This window comes from Gastrolobium bilobum, unplaced genomic scaffold, assembly GCF_033153095.1.
Source record: "Gastrolobium bilobum isolate Gb01-03AN ecotype WA unplaced genomic scaffold, APGP_CSIRO_Gbil_v1 utg8265, whole genome shotgun sequence".
In the NCBI taxonomy this organism is placed as follows: domain Eukaryota; kingdom Viridiplantae; phylum Streptophyta; class Magnoliopsida; order Fabales; family Fabaceae; genus Gastrolobium; species Gastrolobium bilobum.
The window spans coordinates 518474-535706 of NW_026899064.1; the positions used below are offsets into that span (position 1 = coordinate 518474).

At 33.8% G+C, this 17233-nt stretch overlaps 1 protein-coding gene across 4 annotated transcripts; it reads right to left on the reverse strand.

Annotated features, from left to right (window-relative positions):
• Window positions 1-1562: 1562 nt before the first annotated feature.
• Window positions 1563-11879, reverse strand: LOC133286817 (ABC transporter G family member 39-like). 4 transcript variants are annotated; one of them, XM_061484284.1, is made up of 20 exons: window positions 11590-11879; window positions 11364-11484; window positions 11090-11178; window positions 10224-10308; window positions 8857-9147; window positions 8668-8758; window positions 6075-6975; window positions 5713-5873; window positions 5451-5549; window positions 5137-5268; window positions 5015-5047; window positions 4533-4672; window positions 3915-4247; window positions 3511-3801; window positions 3335-3418; window positions 3072-3205; window positions 2741-2968; window positions 2388-2559; window positions 1934-2188; window positions 1563-1832 (listed from the first exon to the last, which is right to left on the reverse strand). In XM_061484284.1, the coding sequence occupies exons 1-20, from the start codon at window positions 11862-11864 to the stop codon at window positions 1563-1565; spliced, it is 4185 nt and encodes a 1394-aa protein (XP_061340268.1). In that variant the 5' UTR covers window positions 11865-11879. The 4 variants fall into 4 exon arrangements, with proteins under 4 accessions (XP_061340268.1, XP_061340267.1, XP_061340266.1 ...); XM_061484283.1 differs by having other exon boundaries at window positions 5137-5302; window positions 5446-5549; XM_061484282.1 differs by having other exon boundaries at window positions 4991-5047; window positions 5137-5302; window positions 5446-5549.
• Window positions 11880-17233: the final 5354 nt, after the last annotated feature.

Sequence of the window (17233 nt, forward strand, 5' to 3'; positions counted from 1 at the left end):
GTGTTCTATTCATTTTGTGATCATGATGTTTGATCCATTATACAGTATATGGTCCGTCTATATTTTGTACATGTGTTCATATTTGATGCATGTACATTTGTGTATTCAGATAGGTGCATGTGCTGAAATATGTATGCTGTTAGACATAGTGGCACAGAGCCAGTTATGCATGCACCCATGGATGGGTATTAGATTTGTTGTTGGACCATATATGATTATATGATATGTTTAAGATGATATGTCTATCAGGATACCTTGAGAGTGAGATTCACAAATCCCCGTTTGTCCGATTTACAGACGTTACTCTGTCCGATTTTCGTCTTCGTCGAATAAGAATTAAACTAGGAGAAGTGTGCAATGTGATATGTCATGTGAAAATGGATTAAGAAAAAGAAAAAGTTAGCTTGTACTTTCGAAAGTTTAAGTCTTCTGCTGTTTCTGTTTGTATTATATGTATGTTAATGGAACCGGCTCGAAACGGGGATGTTACACATCCTACCCGGGTAAATAATTCAAGCATTTTCTCAGCTTTATGAAATATACCCGGGTATCCCCTCCCTACCCGGGTAGAGTAAAATTTTCAAAAAATACCAGGGTAAGGAGGGGGATACCCGGGTAGGCTTCATGATCAACGGTCAAACATGAACAGATTGGTGTTATATTTTCTGGAGAGGTCAAATTTTTGAAATAGTATATAAACAAGATCAATTTGATAATTAATTATTAAATAAAGATTACAGTGGTCAAAAAGCCCAATATCATCTTATTACAAATTTTATGAAACCTTCGTTGGCCCAAGGTATGGAGCATGGGCTTCCTCTCATATGACTAACTGGCTCGTATAAACTGGTTAGCATTTGTACAATTATAAATTGATTACTGAACCCCGAAATTGTTTAAATAAAAATTACAAGAAAATATTGCTTGGAGAGGGCCTGACTGGTGGTGGGAAATGGGCTTCCACCGGTTGGGTTGGGTCGTCATAGAGAGCTTCGAGAATTAGGCAATGTCATTGTCTAGTTTCGATGGGTTGGAATTGGGCCATTGTGGGATGGGCTTCGACGGAGCTGGTGGAGGAGGATTTATACCTTTTTTTTAGAACCACTTATTATTTATCTTAAATTATAAATTCGAACAACTTATATAAAAATAATAATAAATTTATGCAAAAAATAATAAGTCCATCTTATGTGTTGAAAAATTGCTCTCCTGAGAGTTCTGTATACAATTTTCTTTCCACAAACAACTAATCTTAAAGGAACTAAGAAAATATTTTGGGATACTCAAATGGATGAGGAACAAAAATAATAAAAATGGAAGAATACAAGAAGAAGTGTGGGGTAATAGTTGTGGCTGTGGTTGTGAGGGATATAAGAACTTGTTCACAGAATCACATATTTATCCACTCATATTTCCTATTGGTTGGACTCGGTCAAAGTGGAGTTTCCTAAAGCATTATATTCAGCAAACAAACTCCTATAGCATTAATAAAAGGAAAAAGAAACAAAAATAAAAATAAAAATTGCACAAGTAATCGTAAAACAGATGTGGTTTTGCTCAGACTATCTCTTTTGGAAGTTTAGGAATTTGATGCCATAGGCAAACACGAACAAGAAAAGGATAACCCAGCCAACATGAGCAGCAGCAACCGCTGGAAGGAAGTCATAGTCATAACCAAGACCTTGTTTAAGGAATTCCTTCAATGCCATGCTTCCAGCTCCTGGTATCTCCACTTGTCCACTTTTGTCACCCAGTTGTGAGGTAATAAGACCATATAGTGTCCAAGCAACAGGAGAAGCCCAATAGTACCATCTCCACCATATAGGGATTTGCTGTAACATTTAGATGAATTATAAGTTTTGATATGCAAAAGAAAGCGTCTCCTTTCAAGAATTAAATTATAAATTACATATCAATATGGCAGATCTCTTACCGTTCTAGGAATGACAAATCCAGAGAACAAATTCCAGAAACTAAAGAAGAAGGACATACAAATGGCAGCAAAATGGTCACCCGGTGTTAGTGCAACAAGCATCATCCCATACAAAGTGAAGTAGATAAAACACATCAGTATATAATAGTAGAACCAAAAGAAGTTTGCTGCCTTCCAATCAAACCCAATCATGGAGTAAAGGATTATAGTGTAAATAGTTGTTTGAACTGCATTATAAATTGCCTCTACAGCCACCTGCATAATCAATGAGGTACTTTTAGTTTGAATATATTTTCTTTCTTTTCCATTGGGAGAGGGCCTTTATCCATGGAACTTGTCTAACAAAGATTTGTCATTTCAAAAGCAGCACGAACTTATTTCAATAAATAAATAAAAAACTGAATTTATTAATTTTTTGTTGAATCCATAAATCACTCTTCCTTTGCTTTTATACCTGGCCAAATGCATAGGGCAATGCAGAATACATCCCTGCTGCTCTTTCACGGTAGAAGACAGTTCTTTCAACGGCAACAACTGATTGCACCGATGAAGCGTTCATGGCTCCAAGAAAAAGCACAGCAGCATACATGGCTCCCAAAAGATTCATTAAATCTTGCTGCTTGTGGCTGCCAACAAAATTTGTTAAATAAACATCCTAAGTTAAAATTCACTTGAAATGCAAATTTTAATGTGAAAGGCTATGACTTAGTAGAATGCCAAACACGAGATAAGAGTGGTACGCAAAGCCTTCTGTGTCATAAATATTATAGACAAGAGTAATGAATAGGTCAAATGTAAATGACTCACGTCTTTTTGGCTTTGTTCCAGAAAATTATACCAAACATTACTCCAACGATTATTGTCATGAGGAACCGGACGGCATTATACTGAGTATTTCTCCAATAGGACCAACGTTGTTTCCAGAAGTTAGCTTTGCACTGAACAAAAAACGATTGGGAGTATTTGCTTGGGAAGTACAAGTCCTCTGAATGAGGTGCTGGAGTACTGAGCTCCTTGATAAGTTCTTGATTCCTCCTGAAAAAAGCAGAGAGAAAACAACAGTTATAAAGCTAGAATTCTTGTTGCAAATAAGTTACAAGCACGCTAATAATTAACATAATTACAACATGAAACTTACTGATAAAGGGTAGAATTAGCATAAATCTCTGCAAAATTGACATCAAGTTGAGCCTCAATTGAAGGAGAGCAGATATCAAGCATCCATGTGGCGGGATTATAACCATCCTTGATTTTTGGAACCTCAGGGATAGCCTGAATTAAGTACATGTTCATTACATATATATGAAACTTTTGTCACTAAGATTATAAGCACGCTTAAAGTATGGAGCAAAGGTCTACAGACTTATTAGACGATAGACATAGAAAAACTCCAATACTCACTTCAAAATATTCTACGAGCTTATGTGAGCGGCGACCAAGGGGTCCGACATAGATGACTTGCCCTCCTCTTTTCATCAACAATAGCTACATTAACAAAGTAATCGAAATTGAAGATTTATAATAATCAACCAAAGAAATAACACAAAAACTCAAACAGCTACGGGGCCTAGAATTGCCTCATCAAAAGCTTCGAATATGTCTATGCTTGGTTGGTGAATTGTGCACACAATGGTTCTCCCCGTTTGTACTGTGTTTCTCACAGTTCGCATAACAATAGCAGCAGCTCTAGCATCAAGGCCGGATGTAGGTTCATCCATGAAGATAATTGAAGGGTTTGCAACCAACTCTACAGCAATAGTAAGCCTTTTCCTTTGTTCTGTTGATAGACCATCCACGCTCGGAAGGCCCACAAGAGCATTTCTGATTGGTTTAAGCTCAACCAATTCCATAACTTCTTCAACAAACATCTGCATCATCAATATAAATATAACTAAATCAAAATTCTATTGAAAAAAGAGTTGGATTAAAAACATAGCTAGTTGTTTAATGGCCAAGAAGACAAAGCTTGTTCCAAACACACCTTTCGTGTCTGTATCTCTACATCTGAAGGAAGACGAAGCCACGCTGAGAATAAAAGCGATTCGTAGACAGTAACATGAGGAGAATGAATGTCATTTTGTTCACAGTAACCGCTGACTCGTGCAAATGTTGCTTGGTTCTTTGGGTAACCTGAGATGCTAATACTTCCTTCAATGTAACCCCCAGTTTTTCTTCCAGCTAATACATCCATGAGGGTTGTCTTTCCAGCACCACTGACACCCACAAGTGCTGTCAATATGCCTGGCCTGAAAGCACCACTGACATCATGTAGCAGTTGAAGTCGATCCTTATTGTTTCCTTGACTCCTCATTTCCTGATGTGATAGAAGTCATAAACTAAATTAAAAGCTTTACTATGAACAATAACAGGTCCCAACAAATTTCACTGGATGCCTAAAGTTCAACTTTTCAGTGAAAACTCCCAACGATTTTGATAAACATATAAAGGCATTGAAATTTATAAGAACATTATGCATTCGAGAAAGCTTAATCCCTAGTGAATTCAAAGAAGATCGGGGTATACGCAATAAGGTTTTCATAATCATAAACACGTCAAGGAAAGCACAAAAGAATGCCATGTTAAGAATGAAGTGACTTACTGCGGGCATATCAACATAGTAGCTAATGTGATTGAATGCTAGTGAAAGAGGTTGAAACGGTAGAACCATTCCACTTCTTGGGCGTTTGATCGAAGAACTAGCAATTCTTGAAGAATATTTTACTGCCATTTCTGCACCTGCTCATTGTCAGTAAGGATTAGCAGCGTTAAATGAAGTGGTGTCATTGAATTGCATGAGAATTATGTGCATCTAAAATTTTCTAAAAATGTTGCAGCAAAATGAAGAAATGATTAAATGAATCTGTATTGAAATACTAAAATCTATTCAAAAGAGCTGCTGCAAATAAATTACTCAAAAACATGTTTCTGAATCAAAATTAATGTTGTTGGTTAGTTATAACCATCATTTCTCTAAATAACAATGAGATACCGTTGGAATCATCAACAAATGAGGGAAAAATAGATAGATATAAAAACCTTCAAGGATGTGCTGTCCACAGGATGAATATTTATTTTTGTTGCGGTCCGCAATGACAACTTTTGAATCACCGAAAGCTGAAATTTTTGTTTGACATTATAAGGGTTTACCAACGGAGAAAAGTTCATTCGGTATTTATTTCAAAAATCCAACGGGTATAACTTACGATTCAGATAAGTCAATGCAACAATGAATAGAAGGTTGAAGAGAAGAGAAAACCCAAGCAAGGCTCCAATGCAGATCCAAAACCAATAATCTTCTGTATAAAAGCCTCTAGATTTGAGAAGTGCTTTTCCAACTGTAGGTGCATCAATTCTAGGGTCTGTATTTGGCTGCAACACATAAAAAAGATATTTAATAATGCTTAAAGTTTATACAATACATGTAACTATAGCTAGACACAAATTTGTCTTTGCTGTTTGCAAGTATGTAAGACAGGCAGTGAGAAACAAGAATGAGAAAATTGATGCCTTACTTTACTCCATCTTTTATCTAAGAATTCGTTCATTACTATGGCATTCTGACCATACATGATGGGAGATATATAATAGCCCCATATCATCCATGGCTCAATGTCGTCTACAAGCACCAAAGAAAATAAACTGGAATAAGTATTTCTTCCGAACTATAATAGAATACGAATGTAAAAGAAGAGTAAGTGAAAAAATAACATAGTTAATCTTATTAATGCTTCCTTAAACTATATGATCTATCCAAAATTAAGAAGTGATCAATGACTTACCTTTGGCAATGATAAAACCTCCAAGCACAAATATCAGTTGCAATGTCAAGGAACCCATTGTAGTAGCAATAACTTGTGTTCTACCAACTGCGCCAATGAACCGAAATAGCGAGAGAGCCATGTGATGAATGCCAAATAAAGCCAAGAATTGTCGGAAAAATCTGATGAAATAAAGGAACAGATGTGAATTAAGAAATTGTTATCCATTCTAATCTATATAAAAAATATCAAAGCCCCCCAAAAAAAAATTAGAAAAGAAAAAAAGGAAAATTTCGAAAATGGATTTAAGCTGCTCTATAATACAAGGCTGAGCAAGAAAATTAAGGCCTCTATATTTGAAAAAAGTGCACTCAAGTTGTTACCTGTTAGCAGAAGGAGCATATCCAATTGTATAGTATGTAAGGACAATCCATATCCCTGATTCCATAAAGGATAGAGGGATCCTGAGAACCCATATAGGTAACCCGTACGCCCATGCAGGGTAGAACATAAAATCCCTTTGTTTGTAGAATACAGGAAGCCTTATAACTGTCATATATAGTTCTGCCATCCCATTAAACATCACCTTAATTAGAGTAAAAAATAGTGCTCCAAAGAATTTTTGTCCGTCTTGAACATTGCCCACTGGCGTTTGTGTTTTAAGGAACACAGTAAAGGTAATAATAGACATGACTGTTATCTCTGTTGTCTTGAATATATAAACAAAAATGTCTCGCTTGATAAACAGCCATTCTCTTGAAAAGCATGCCTTTAATAGTTCCCAGTTTGATATTCCATATTTGTTTTTCACTAAGGCATCTGGGTGGGTTTGTCTCTTATCATAAGGAACCCCAAGATCAGTCGTAAGTTGCTCTCCTATGTGAAACGAATGAAATGACTTAACAAATTTAGGGACCGAAACATATCTGTAAGGTTCATTTTTCCTAAACCAGTATTGTTGCTGGTCTTTCTTAGACGTTACTTCTTGTAAAAAATCAGCAACTCCTTTTCTTCCAGGACATTTGAAACCCATGTTTTCAAAGAATTCTAGCACGTTCTCACGTGGACCTTGGTATACAATTTGACCTTCTGACAGTAAGATAATGTCGTCAAAGAGTTCAAAGGTCTCTGGTGCTGGCTGTAGAAGAGAAATCACAGTGGTCACATCCATTATATGAACCATTTGCCTCATGAATTTGCATATCTGAAATGTGGTGGAACTGTCCAATCCTGTTGATATTTCATCCATGAAGAGTGCCTTCGCCGGTCCTACCAACATCTCCCCTATACAGAAGTTAAAACAAAATATGAATCTAATAATGAACTCCAAAGGCTTATTATATACATACCATTATATTATTTGGGAATCAGAAAAAAATCTAGGCTTTGGAAGAAGAATAGCACAAATATACGTGGGTTTTGAAGGTACCCTGAACTTATAAATGGTAATCAATCCTCTTATGTTGTGTCTTTGCAAAGAATTAATTTAAATTTCCGGGGAATGTATTTTTTATTATTTTATAGGGTTTAGTTTTTCTCCCAAGATAAAAATATATCGTGCGATCACAAAACACCAGCGTTTGCTTTGGGATTTGAGAAAAAAAATATACGGCATTTTGAAAATTTCACGTCCGAGAGAAGCAAAATTCCCAAAGCATCCTGTATTTTTACACTAAATCTCAAAATAATATAGTTTTAGAGTTAAACAAGAGAGATTATATTTACCACTTTATTTTCTTATTATTTCTTATGATTAATTTTATTATCGTTGGATCAAAATCAAATCAACGACTTTTACTTAATGTTATTTTGTAACCGTTATTTGATTTTAATTTAATAATAATAAAGTTAGTAGTAAGAGATAGTAAAAAAAAATGATAATAAATATCACATATTTCAACTTTCTCTCTTGTAACTAGATAAATATTTTCCTAATTATGTATTATATTATTTTTTTAACACACCCCTCGAGCCAAAGGACTTGTAGAATTGAAGCATGGATAATTTAGAGGCTTATCACATCAAGATATTTTTTTAGAATTTTATGAATATAATATTGCATGACACTTTTTGTGTCATGTTATAGACACATAAATATCGTGGGTCCCACTATATAGAAAAAGAGAAAAAGATTATAGTGAGTCTCACACATTTTTAAGTGAGTAGAAAAAAAAGTTATGTCATGTAAGATGACACTTCTATTTTTCTTTTTTTAAGGTTTTAAAACATAAATAATTTATACAATCCACCACACTAAGAGCCATATTTTAGATTTTGAATTAAACTTCTTATTAGAAGAATGGGCCGGAACCAAAATGTAGACCCCTTAGATGATAGAAGTTCTAACCATGTAAACATAGAGAAACAAATTCAGCTAAAAAGCTTATGATTCATTAACACCATAAGTTCCAAAAAAAAATCTTGGTCATTTATCAATAAATCAATGATAAAAGGGCATAATTTTTTAATATTGGTGTGGAACTAGAAAGTTTCATATAAAATTTTAATCATTATTTTCGTGAATTTAACAATTATAATTTATTGAATCGCACTTATTATTAATTATCAATAATTATAATCGTTAGATAGAAAATAATTTAATAGTTAAAATTTGATATCAAAATTTTTAGTTTGACACCGATGACAAAGATTCTGTCCCATGATGAAAATTTTAACCAGAAAGTCTGTAATACAGATCGATAAGATGTCATTTTAATTTTTAGGGTTTATTTTTTCTCATATTAAAAGAAATAAGTTTATCTTATAAAAATGTGTGGGCCATATTTTCTCTTTCTCTCTATTCTTCTTACGTACGTGGACCCATATGAATTCATATAATTTTATGTGTAGGAGATAAGACAAATTCATCTCTTATAATATGAGAAACAATTTTAATTGCTTATCGTTGATTTATGAATGTTTGAGATTTCATGACTTCAATTCGTTGCTTAAGGGTCTTATAGAGAAGAAATTAACCTGTCGTGAGACGTTTCTTCTGTCCACCGGAGATACCCCTTCTCATGTCATCACCAACCATAATGTCCGAACAAATATCCAATCCAAGTATCTATCGTAATACAATAGAAATCGGGTTGTATAAAAGAGGGGAAAGGTAAAAGCATGGAGATAATACTAATAAGATAAACCTGAGATTGAGACACAAACCTTGATAACATAGTCTGTAATCAAACTAGTTTTTTGGCCTGACAATGCAATAGCTTTCATGTAAGCATCAATCTCAGGGTCGGGATTAATTCCTGTTTCTCTCTCCCTTCTTGAAAGTTCCACCAACGTTTCATACCTGGTGCCAACACCCAAACAGCGTCCTGAAAAGTCTAATATCTCTCTCACTGTCATTTGTCCAAAGTGAAGGTCATGTTGACTAATATAGGCACATGTTTTTTGAGGAACAAATTCAGTTAGCTCATGGCCACAATATGTAATTCTCCCAGAATCCTGCTCACAACATTAAGCTCATTGTGTTATCAAACAAAATTACACACTAACATGATAACAAGTAAATTTACTGAATTGTACTAAGAAAAGAGTAAATTTAATGAAAAACTAGACAAGTACTAGGGGTGGCAATTCGTGTCAACACGAGACGACCTGACCCAAATTTCACACGACACGAAAAATCTCAACCCGAACACGATCTGATTAATTATTTGTGTCAAAATTCTTAACCCGAACACGACCCGCTTATTTTACAGATTGACATGACACGACACAAATAACCTTATAATGTAACCATGACCCATTATTACACATGTCGACACGACTCGACCCGACCCGAGTTTTAGAATGCTCACATTCAAAACCTGTATTTAGGCACTGATTTTACATCCAATAAAAGCATATACATCCAATAAAAGCCACTGCTGAGTGAAAAAGGTGGTTTGAAACCCTAAGTGTATGTTATTTTTTTTATACCACTCACTAAAATGACTATAATAGCCTTATACAAAAATTATTTGCGGGTCAGAACGAGTTAACGGGTTGACCCGAACCCGATACGAATTTTTTCGTGTCATTTTTCTTCAACCCGAACAGTAAATGAGTTGATTCAAACACAAAAATTTTGTTTCGGGTTCGGGTCGAGTTAGCGAGTCGTGTCAGGAATTGCGACCGCTATAGACAACCGATGAGCTAGGTAAAACTAGTCAGCTCAAACCGCTAAAACTAGGTGGCCAAGATTTGGACAGAAGAAAACAAAATTGGAGATAATGGTACATCAATAATTTATATATATATATATATATATATATATATATATATATATATATTTTTGGTAAAATAATAATTTTATATTTATCTATGAGTTCATTGGACTTAAAGGATAAATTATGTTTTAGTAAAAAATTCCATATATTTAATTATTTTTTATTAATAAAATAAGGATGATGAGAATGACTATTTAATTATGTAAATTCTGATTTCATGTAAAATGTCAATTAACTCAAAAATTTAAGTATGTGTCAAGGTTGAAAGAAAATTAATAAAATAAATTAATTGAGAAAAAGAAAACAAACTCTTAAATCCCGGTCAAGTTTCCCCGCAAGTGCCAACAACAACGTCGTTTTCCCAGCCCCTGGAGGACCCAAAAGTAAAGTCATCCTGTAATTTTCATATCAAACAAACAAGTATTATTTCAAATGTCATAATTTTTTTATTAAAAGAATAACGTACTACTAGAATGGGTCCAAAGTTCGCTCTTGGTTTATATTTCACATTTCTACTAAGTGAACTCTCAGGTAGACTCAAATGTTATAAAATTAACAAAATGAAACATTTCTCAAGTTAAAGGAAAACAAAAAAATTTCCTGACAGAGATAATTTTTTGGCATGGGTCCCACCATTCAGAGAGAAAAAAATACCAATGATCCCACATTATATATTGTCTCTGCAGTAAATTGTTTCATTTTCCGTAACTTGAGAAATGCTTTACTCTAACATAATTGTTCATTAGTCAACAAGACAGCGGTAATTTTCTTTTTGATGTTAAAATTATAAGCAGGTAGAAATTACATTTTAAAACAGGTTAATATTTTTTATGTTATAAGAAATAAATTTATATTTTATACACATATAAAAATATATGAAATTCACCAAATGGGGGTGAGAGCGACTCTCTCTGGTATCACTTTTGGAAAGAATTTAAAGTTTTAATTCTGTCAGACTAGTAGCGAAGCAAGTTATAAACCGATTAGAATTTTTTCAAAAATAAAATAAATTATATAGAATTCATATGAAGAGAAGAAATAGAAAGAGTAAGTAAGAGTCTCGTACTTTTATTTATGTATGTATAATAAATAAATTTATCGGTGAAATATTAAACCATCTTAAAATCGTCAGGCATTTTTTGTGCTTAGGTATTTTATGCAGTTCGATAAGCTACCTTGATGGTTTAACTATTCCACTAACATCTCTGAGAATCTGAATTTCTTTCTTCTTGGAAGGTGCAAGGTGAAACAATCCCAGCATACTCTGTCGTGCACAACAAATGAATCAGAATAATTATCTCAAAATTTTAAAATACCACACAAACGGGATCAACAACACATACAAAACACCGTCAAAGCCAACGCAGAAAGCATTCTTGTTTTATATCAGAAAATAAGGTTCTTGAATCACCATTAATTTATAACTTAGATTTTAGAGTAGAAACAAACCTCGAAAATGTTGAGAGTAGCATTAAGCAGAGTAGGAAGGGCTCTGCTCCCAACATACACATCTCCCTCCACTGATAAATTCTCGTAACGGACTTCAATTTTCGGAACTTCAATCCCCACCCTGTGCGTTGTAACAAATGCAAACCGTGTCAGAAAAATAAATAAATAAGAGTAATTAATAATATAAGAAAAAGAGAGGAATATTTAATTTATATTAAACAAACACCTATCAACTCTGTCTCTGAGTCTGCGTAGGAATTTCTCATTGTCTTCTTCAGCAACCTTTAATATGCTCTCCATTAGCACCTTCTTGTCGTGAAACCGAAGCCTGGTAACATCAAATTGTTCATGGACAATATTTCCATCATCAAGCAATAATCCTTTTCTCATGCGATCATATGTTGGCAAGCGGTCTATGGCGGCCAATCTGAGTTCCCTTTCGTCATACTCGTGTGAGTTCCGACCAGGGACACTGAACACGTCCGGCGATGCCTTCCACATCTCTTCAAAACTCGCAGAGAAGGAGCTCCGGCGATTGTTGGTTGATACGGCGGCGAAATCATCCTCCACCCATGACGATCCCATTGCATTTACTTTTCTAAAACAATCACCAAAGAGACAACAATTAAGTCTGTCTCACTCATACAACATGCACAAAAAATATAACTGCCTCCCCTGCTTTCACAAGTTTGTAAGCAATTATATGGTTAAGCTTAATGATATAATAATAAAAACTGTACTTGGAATTGGAAAGAGCGGGAATTCACATGAGCTTGATAACTATCTAAACTGGATATATATTAATTCATGTTTGATATCTGATATGCATGGGAACCATTATATGTCACGGTGTAATATACGTATTATATTGCCAAGTATAATCTCTCTCCACAAAATTCTCACTACCAAACTTTATATTAAGAGTCGATCTATATTAAAATAAGTTTTACTTTATATTAAGAGTCGATCTATATTAAAATAAGTTTTGCCCAATTTGACAATATTTGATGCTCTCAAACTTTATATTAAGAGTCGATCTATATTAAAATAAGTTTTGCCCAATTTGACAATATTTGATGCTCTTTGTGTAACATAGAGGGATATTATGTACTTTAAAATTTAAATTTATATGTATATTAAAAAATATATAATAGTTAATAATTATTAGAATTATTTTTATAAAACAAACCTTTAGATATAGGTTTTTTTATTTTAAAAATTAAAAAATTATTTTCGGAAAGACAATTCAAACAGGTCTCCTCTCTCTCCCCCCGTTATAGCAAAATCAAAAGAAAACAACAATTTTAACTGATGAAGATTACCTGTAACTTTAGTTCCGTTCACTCTCATATACTTTTTCCACATAGGCACAATTATTTATTGAATAACACAATAATAATATCATCATAATAAATTTGTCACCTATACACACAAACACAAAATTCCAAATTTTAACTTCACACGTGCTCCCTTATGTAATGGTATTCATCAAAATTCAAAACCATAAAATTAGGATTCACATATTAGACAGCACCCATTTCATATCTAACCTAATTTTTTTTTGTTTCGTTACCTGTTTGTTATGGTGGTGATCTGACCCCAAGTAGGGAGTGAAAGTAGTTTATCAAAAGGCTCTGTGAAGGATGCACATTTTTTTATTTGCGGATGCCAAAACTACTCCGACTAATAAATAATTGGACTCATGCATAGAAAATGGGATCCCTTAATTAATAGCAAATACCATTTGCCAAAAAAGAAATTAATAGCAAAAACCTCAATACTAGCAAAAACCTCAAAAGAAATTTAACTAGTAGTGACAGGTAAAACCAGCGTTGATTCTAGAATATGTGTACTATAGTGGTTTTGAGGTGTGGAGCTTGCTGGTCGTATGGAGAATTTAGTAATTTAATAATCATCCCTTATTTAATAAAATTTATTTACTTGAACTAATTAAATAATAAGTAGAAAGGGGAAAAAATGTGCGACCGACTATAATTCTTTCCGTATCCTTCGAATTCACTTCATAAGGGAGACACGTATTTAATTAGGAGAAATGGAAGAAATACACCGCGAGTCACGCAAAAATTGTGGCATGCTTGTTAGCAAAGATCATGCTTAAACTTTTTATATTTGTCTTTCATATTTTCCACCAATATTTGTTGGACTGATCAGTTAGGTATCTTCATATATCTTAAAATATGACTTTATATACGTTAAATGTTAAGTTGATTGCTATATTAGAGCACACTTATTTATTAAATTAGAATACACTTTTTTTAAAAGTATCTCAATAATTTAGTTTTTTTTTTTTGGTAAGCTAATTAGTTTTTTTAATAATATGTAATTTTAAAATTTTAAAAGTAAATATAAATTATTCTGGATTTATTATATATATATATATATTAATTTAAGTATTTTTAAATTTATATATATTTTTTAAATTTTATCTCAATCAATTATTTTATTTTTCTTAAATAATTTTTAATTTAACTTAAATTTAAAAATATTCAAGCACAAGATACTTACTATACTTAATACTTTCGTATATTAAATTAGAGTAACATATCATGCCATAAATATTACACGCGATTGAATTTTTTAAAACTCGTCAATCACTCTTGAAGTTTGAACTGAGTTTGAAAAACAATAACTTATTATTCTGACCTCTTTGGTTTGCTGTTTTTGTTTTCTCTCTTTGTTTGCTTTAAAAAAAAAAAAAATTATGATTACGGTCTTTGGTGAGTGGTGATATGAAGGAATAATTATCGTTTAATGTGATGATGTTTTTTTTTTTTTTGGAATTGTGATGATGGTACTGTTGACCAGGAAAGAATACCACAAGGCCCAGCGTGGGGAAAAAAAATTAGTACTCTCATTATCGCATGTATAACCAACCAATAAAAGTGTGTCATATTAATAGATATTTTTCTGGAATTTTTTTTTAATATTTTATATTATGTATTCTTCAAAATATATAATATAAAATTTCTTAACCCATTGATCAATATCCCCATCGTACTTAAAGTGCTTTCCCACCGTCGCGATCCATCCTCGCTTGTACTTTAGTCCATGCTTTTTACACATTATTTTAGGGTGGGACTTCTGTCTAATGTTCTCTCGCATGGATGAAGGTTATACAATTTAAAAAAAAAAAAAAAAATTATTCGTATTCAAAATGTTATATTGTATAAGTTTTTTTTGTTAAATTTATTTATTTTTATAAACATACACACATCTAATACAAAGTTTACAAACTCTTAATACCAAAATTATATCTTTTTTAGAACGCCTTATTATTTAATTTTAAATTATACATATTAACAATTTATATATTTTTTTGTTCCAATTTTCTTTCCACCTACAACAAATCTTGCAGGTACTAAGAAATATTTTGGGATACACAAATGGATTCATAAGACATTATATTCGAAAAAAAAAATAGAAACTCTTATAACAATGACAAAATGAAAGAGAAAAAAACTTTGTACAAGTAATTCTCAAATTAGGGATGACAATTCGGGTTGATACGACACGACATAATATAACACAAATTCGACACGAATATATTTAATACGAACAAGATATGAATTCAAAATCGGGATAAAATCTTTGACACAAACACGACCCTTTTAAGATGTCCAACTACAGTCAGGTAAACCTGCTGATTATTCTTGCTTAAGAATTTTTGGTTGTCCAACTTATGCTCATGTCAGTGAAGAGAAATTGAAGCCTAGAGCCAAAAAGTGCATTTTTCTTGGATATGGACACGGGTGAAAGGATATAGGTTGTGGTGTCCTGATCCTAACTCACCTAAGTTTCTAATTAGCAGGTATATCACTTTTAATGAAACTTTTACGCTTCATCAAAAAAAGGATTCAAATGATACAGATGCAAGCTGTAGTGAAAGTGACAAACATCAAGTGGAGTTACAATTTGATGCTTCAGAGACGATGCTTGAAGCAACACCAGAACATCCCACGGAGGAGGAGGTGCAACATGAGGAAGCACCACCATCGCAACATGTAACATCCCAAGCGCTGACGAAGGCGGAGAGTGATCGCTGGTACGAAAGGGTATGGTGTTAAAGGGCAAAGAAAACGAGCAGCTCCTGGAAGGCTTGCAGGGGGTACATGAATGAATCGAATCGACACTCGAAAGAGAGAGATTTCAAAGACTGTGCAGGTATGAGACTGCACAGTTGGGGATAACTTATAAGAATTAATTGGTACTACCTATACTAACAAGATGCATCTACTTTTCGATAGCCCGAAATAGAAGAACTCCATATATAAGCATGCTTGACTTTGAGCAATTTTGGGATGGGTGACCTCTTGGGAAGTTTTCTCAGGAAGTGTGTGAGTAAGGTTAAAACACGTTGAAAAGTCTTGTATTAGTATGTGGAGATAAACATTGGTTCCGAGCGTTATAAGTGGTATCAAAGCAGGGCCTCTCTCCCAGTACAGTGTGCCTATACTAATAAGATGCATCTACTTTTCGGTAGCCCGGAACAGAAGAACTCCATAGTTAAGTGTGCTTGACTTGGAGTAATTTTAGAATGGATAACCTCCTTGGAAGTTTTCTCAGGAAGTGTGTGAGTGAAGATAAAGCATGCTGAAAAGTCCTGTGTTAGTTTGTGGGGATAATCATTGATTCTTGAAGCTGCCAGGCGTTACACAACAGGACACTATTGCTTCTCGAAGACAACGCAGACAGATCAAGCCACCCCAGAGGTATGCTTCTGCAGATCTAGTTGCTTATGCTTTAACTATGGCGGAATCTTTTGAAGAGGAGGAGCCTTCCATTTACCGTGCTGCCATTACAAGCAAAGAATCTGTTAAATGGATTATTGCTATGACCGAAGAGATCGAGTCTTTTCACAAAAATAAGACATGAGAGCTAGTTAAACCGCCAATGGGCCAAAAGATTATTGGTTGCAAATGGGTCTTCAAAAGAAAAGAAGGAATTCTTGGAGTTGAAGATGCTAGGTACAAGGGCGTTTGGTAGCAAAATGCTACAATCAAAGAAAAGGACATCAATCAAGTCTTCTCACTGGTGGTAAAGCACACTTCAATTTGTGTTTTACTTGCATTAGTTGCCTTGCATAATTTGGAGCTTGAACAACTAGATATTAAAACTGTTTTTCTTCATAGTGAGCTTGAAGAACAAATTTACATGTATCAACCTGAAGGTTTTGTTGAACTGGAAAATGAAGATCATGTTTGCTTGTTGAATAAATTATTGTATGGGTTAAAGCAATCCCCATGACAGTGGTATAAGCGGTTTGATTCCTTTATGATCGATCATGGTTATTCTATAAGTAACTATGACAGTTGTGTGTATTTCAGGAAGCTCTTTGATAGCTCATTTTTGTATCTGTTATTATATGTTGATGATATGTTGATAGCTGCCAATGATATGTCAGAAATTTCTAAGTTGAAATCTCAGCTCAACTTAGAGTTTGAAATGAAAGACTTAGGTGCAGCTCAAAAATTTTAGGCATGGAAATTCATCAAGACCGTGAAGCAGGAAAGCTCTGTTTATCTCAGAAGAAGTATATTAAGAAAGTGCTTGAGCGGTTTGGGAAGGAAAGTTCCAAGCCGATTTGTACACCACTTGCTATGCATTTTCGCCTATCAGCGAAGTTGTCATCACAGACCGACGAGTAGAAGGAACACATGTCACGTATTACTTATGCTAGTGTTTTTGGTAGTCTTATGTATGTCATGATATGCACTCTCCCAAATATTTCACATGTTGTTAGTGTTGTTAGCAGGTATATGGAGAACACTAAAAAAAACAATGGCAGGTGGCGAAATGGATACTTCGATATTTGCGGGGTACTTCAGATGTTGGTCTGGTCTTTGATCGTA

Bases quoted from the DNA above. Each gene is read 5' to 3' on its own strand.
- LOC133286817 (XM_061484281.1), bottom strand. From the start codon at position 11,864: ATGTGGAAGGCATCGCCGGACGTGTTCAGTGTCCCTGGTCGGAACTCA. The intron at 11,485-11,589 runs GTGTTTGTTTAA...TACAACGCACAG, and splicing joins CTCAGAGACAGAGTTGATAG to GGTGGGGATTGAAGTTCCGA. The intron at 5,048-5,136 runs GTAAGTTATACC...CAAAAATTTCAG, and splicing joins TGCATTGACTTATCTGAATC to CTTTCGGTGATTCAAAAGTT.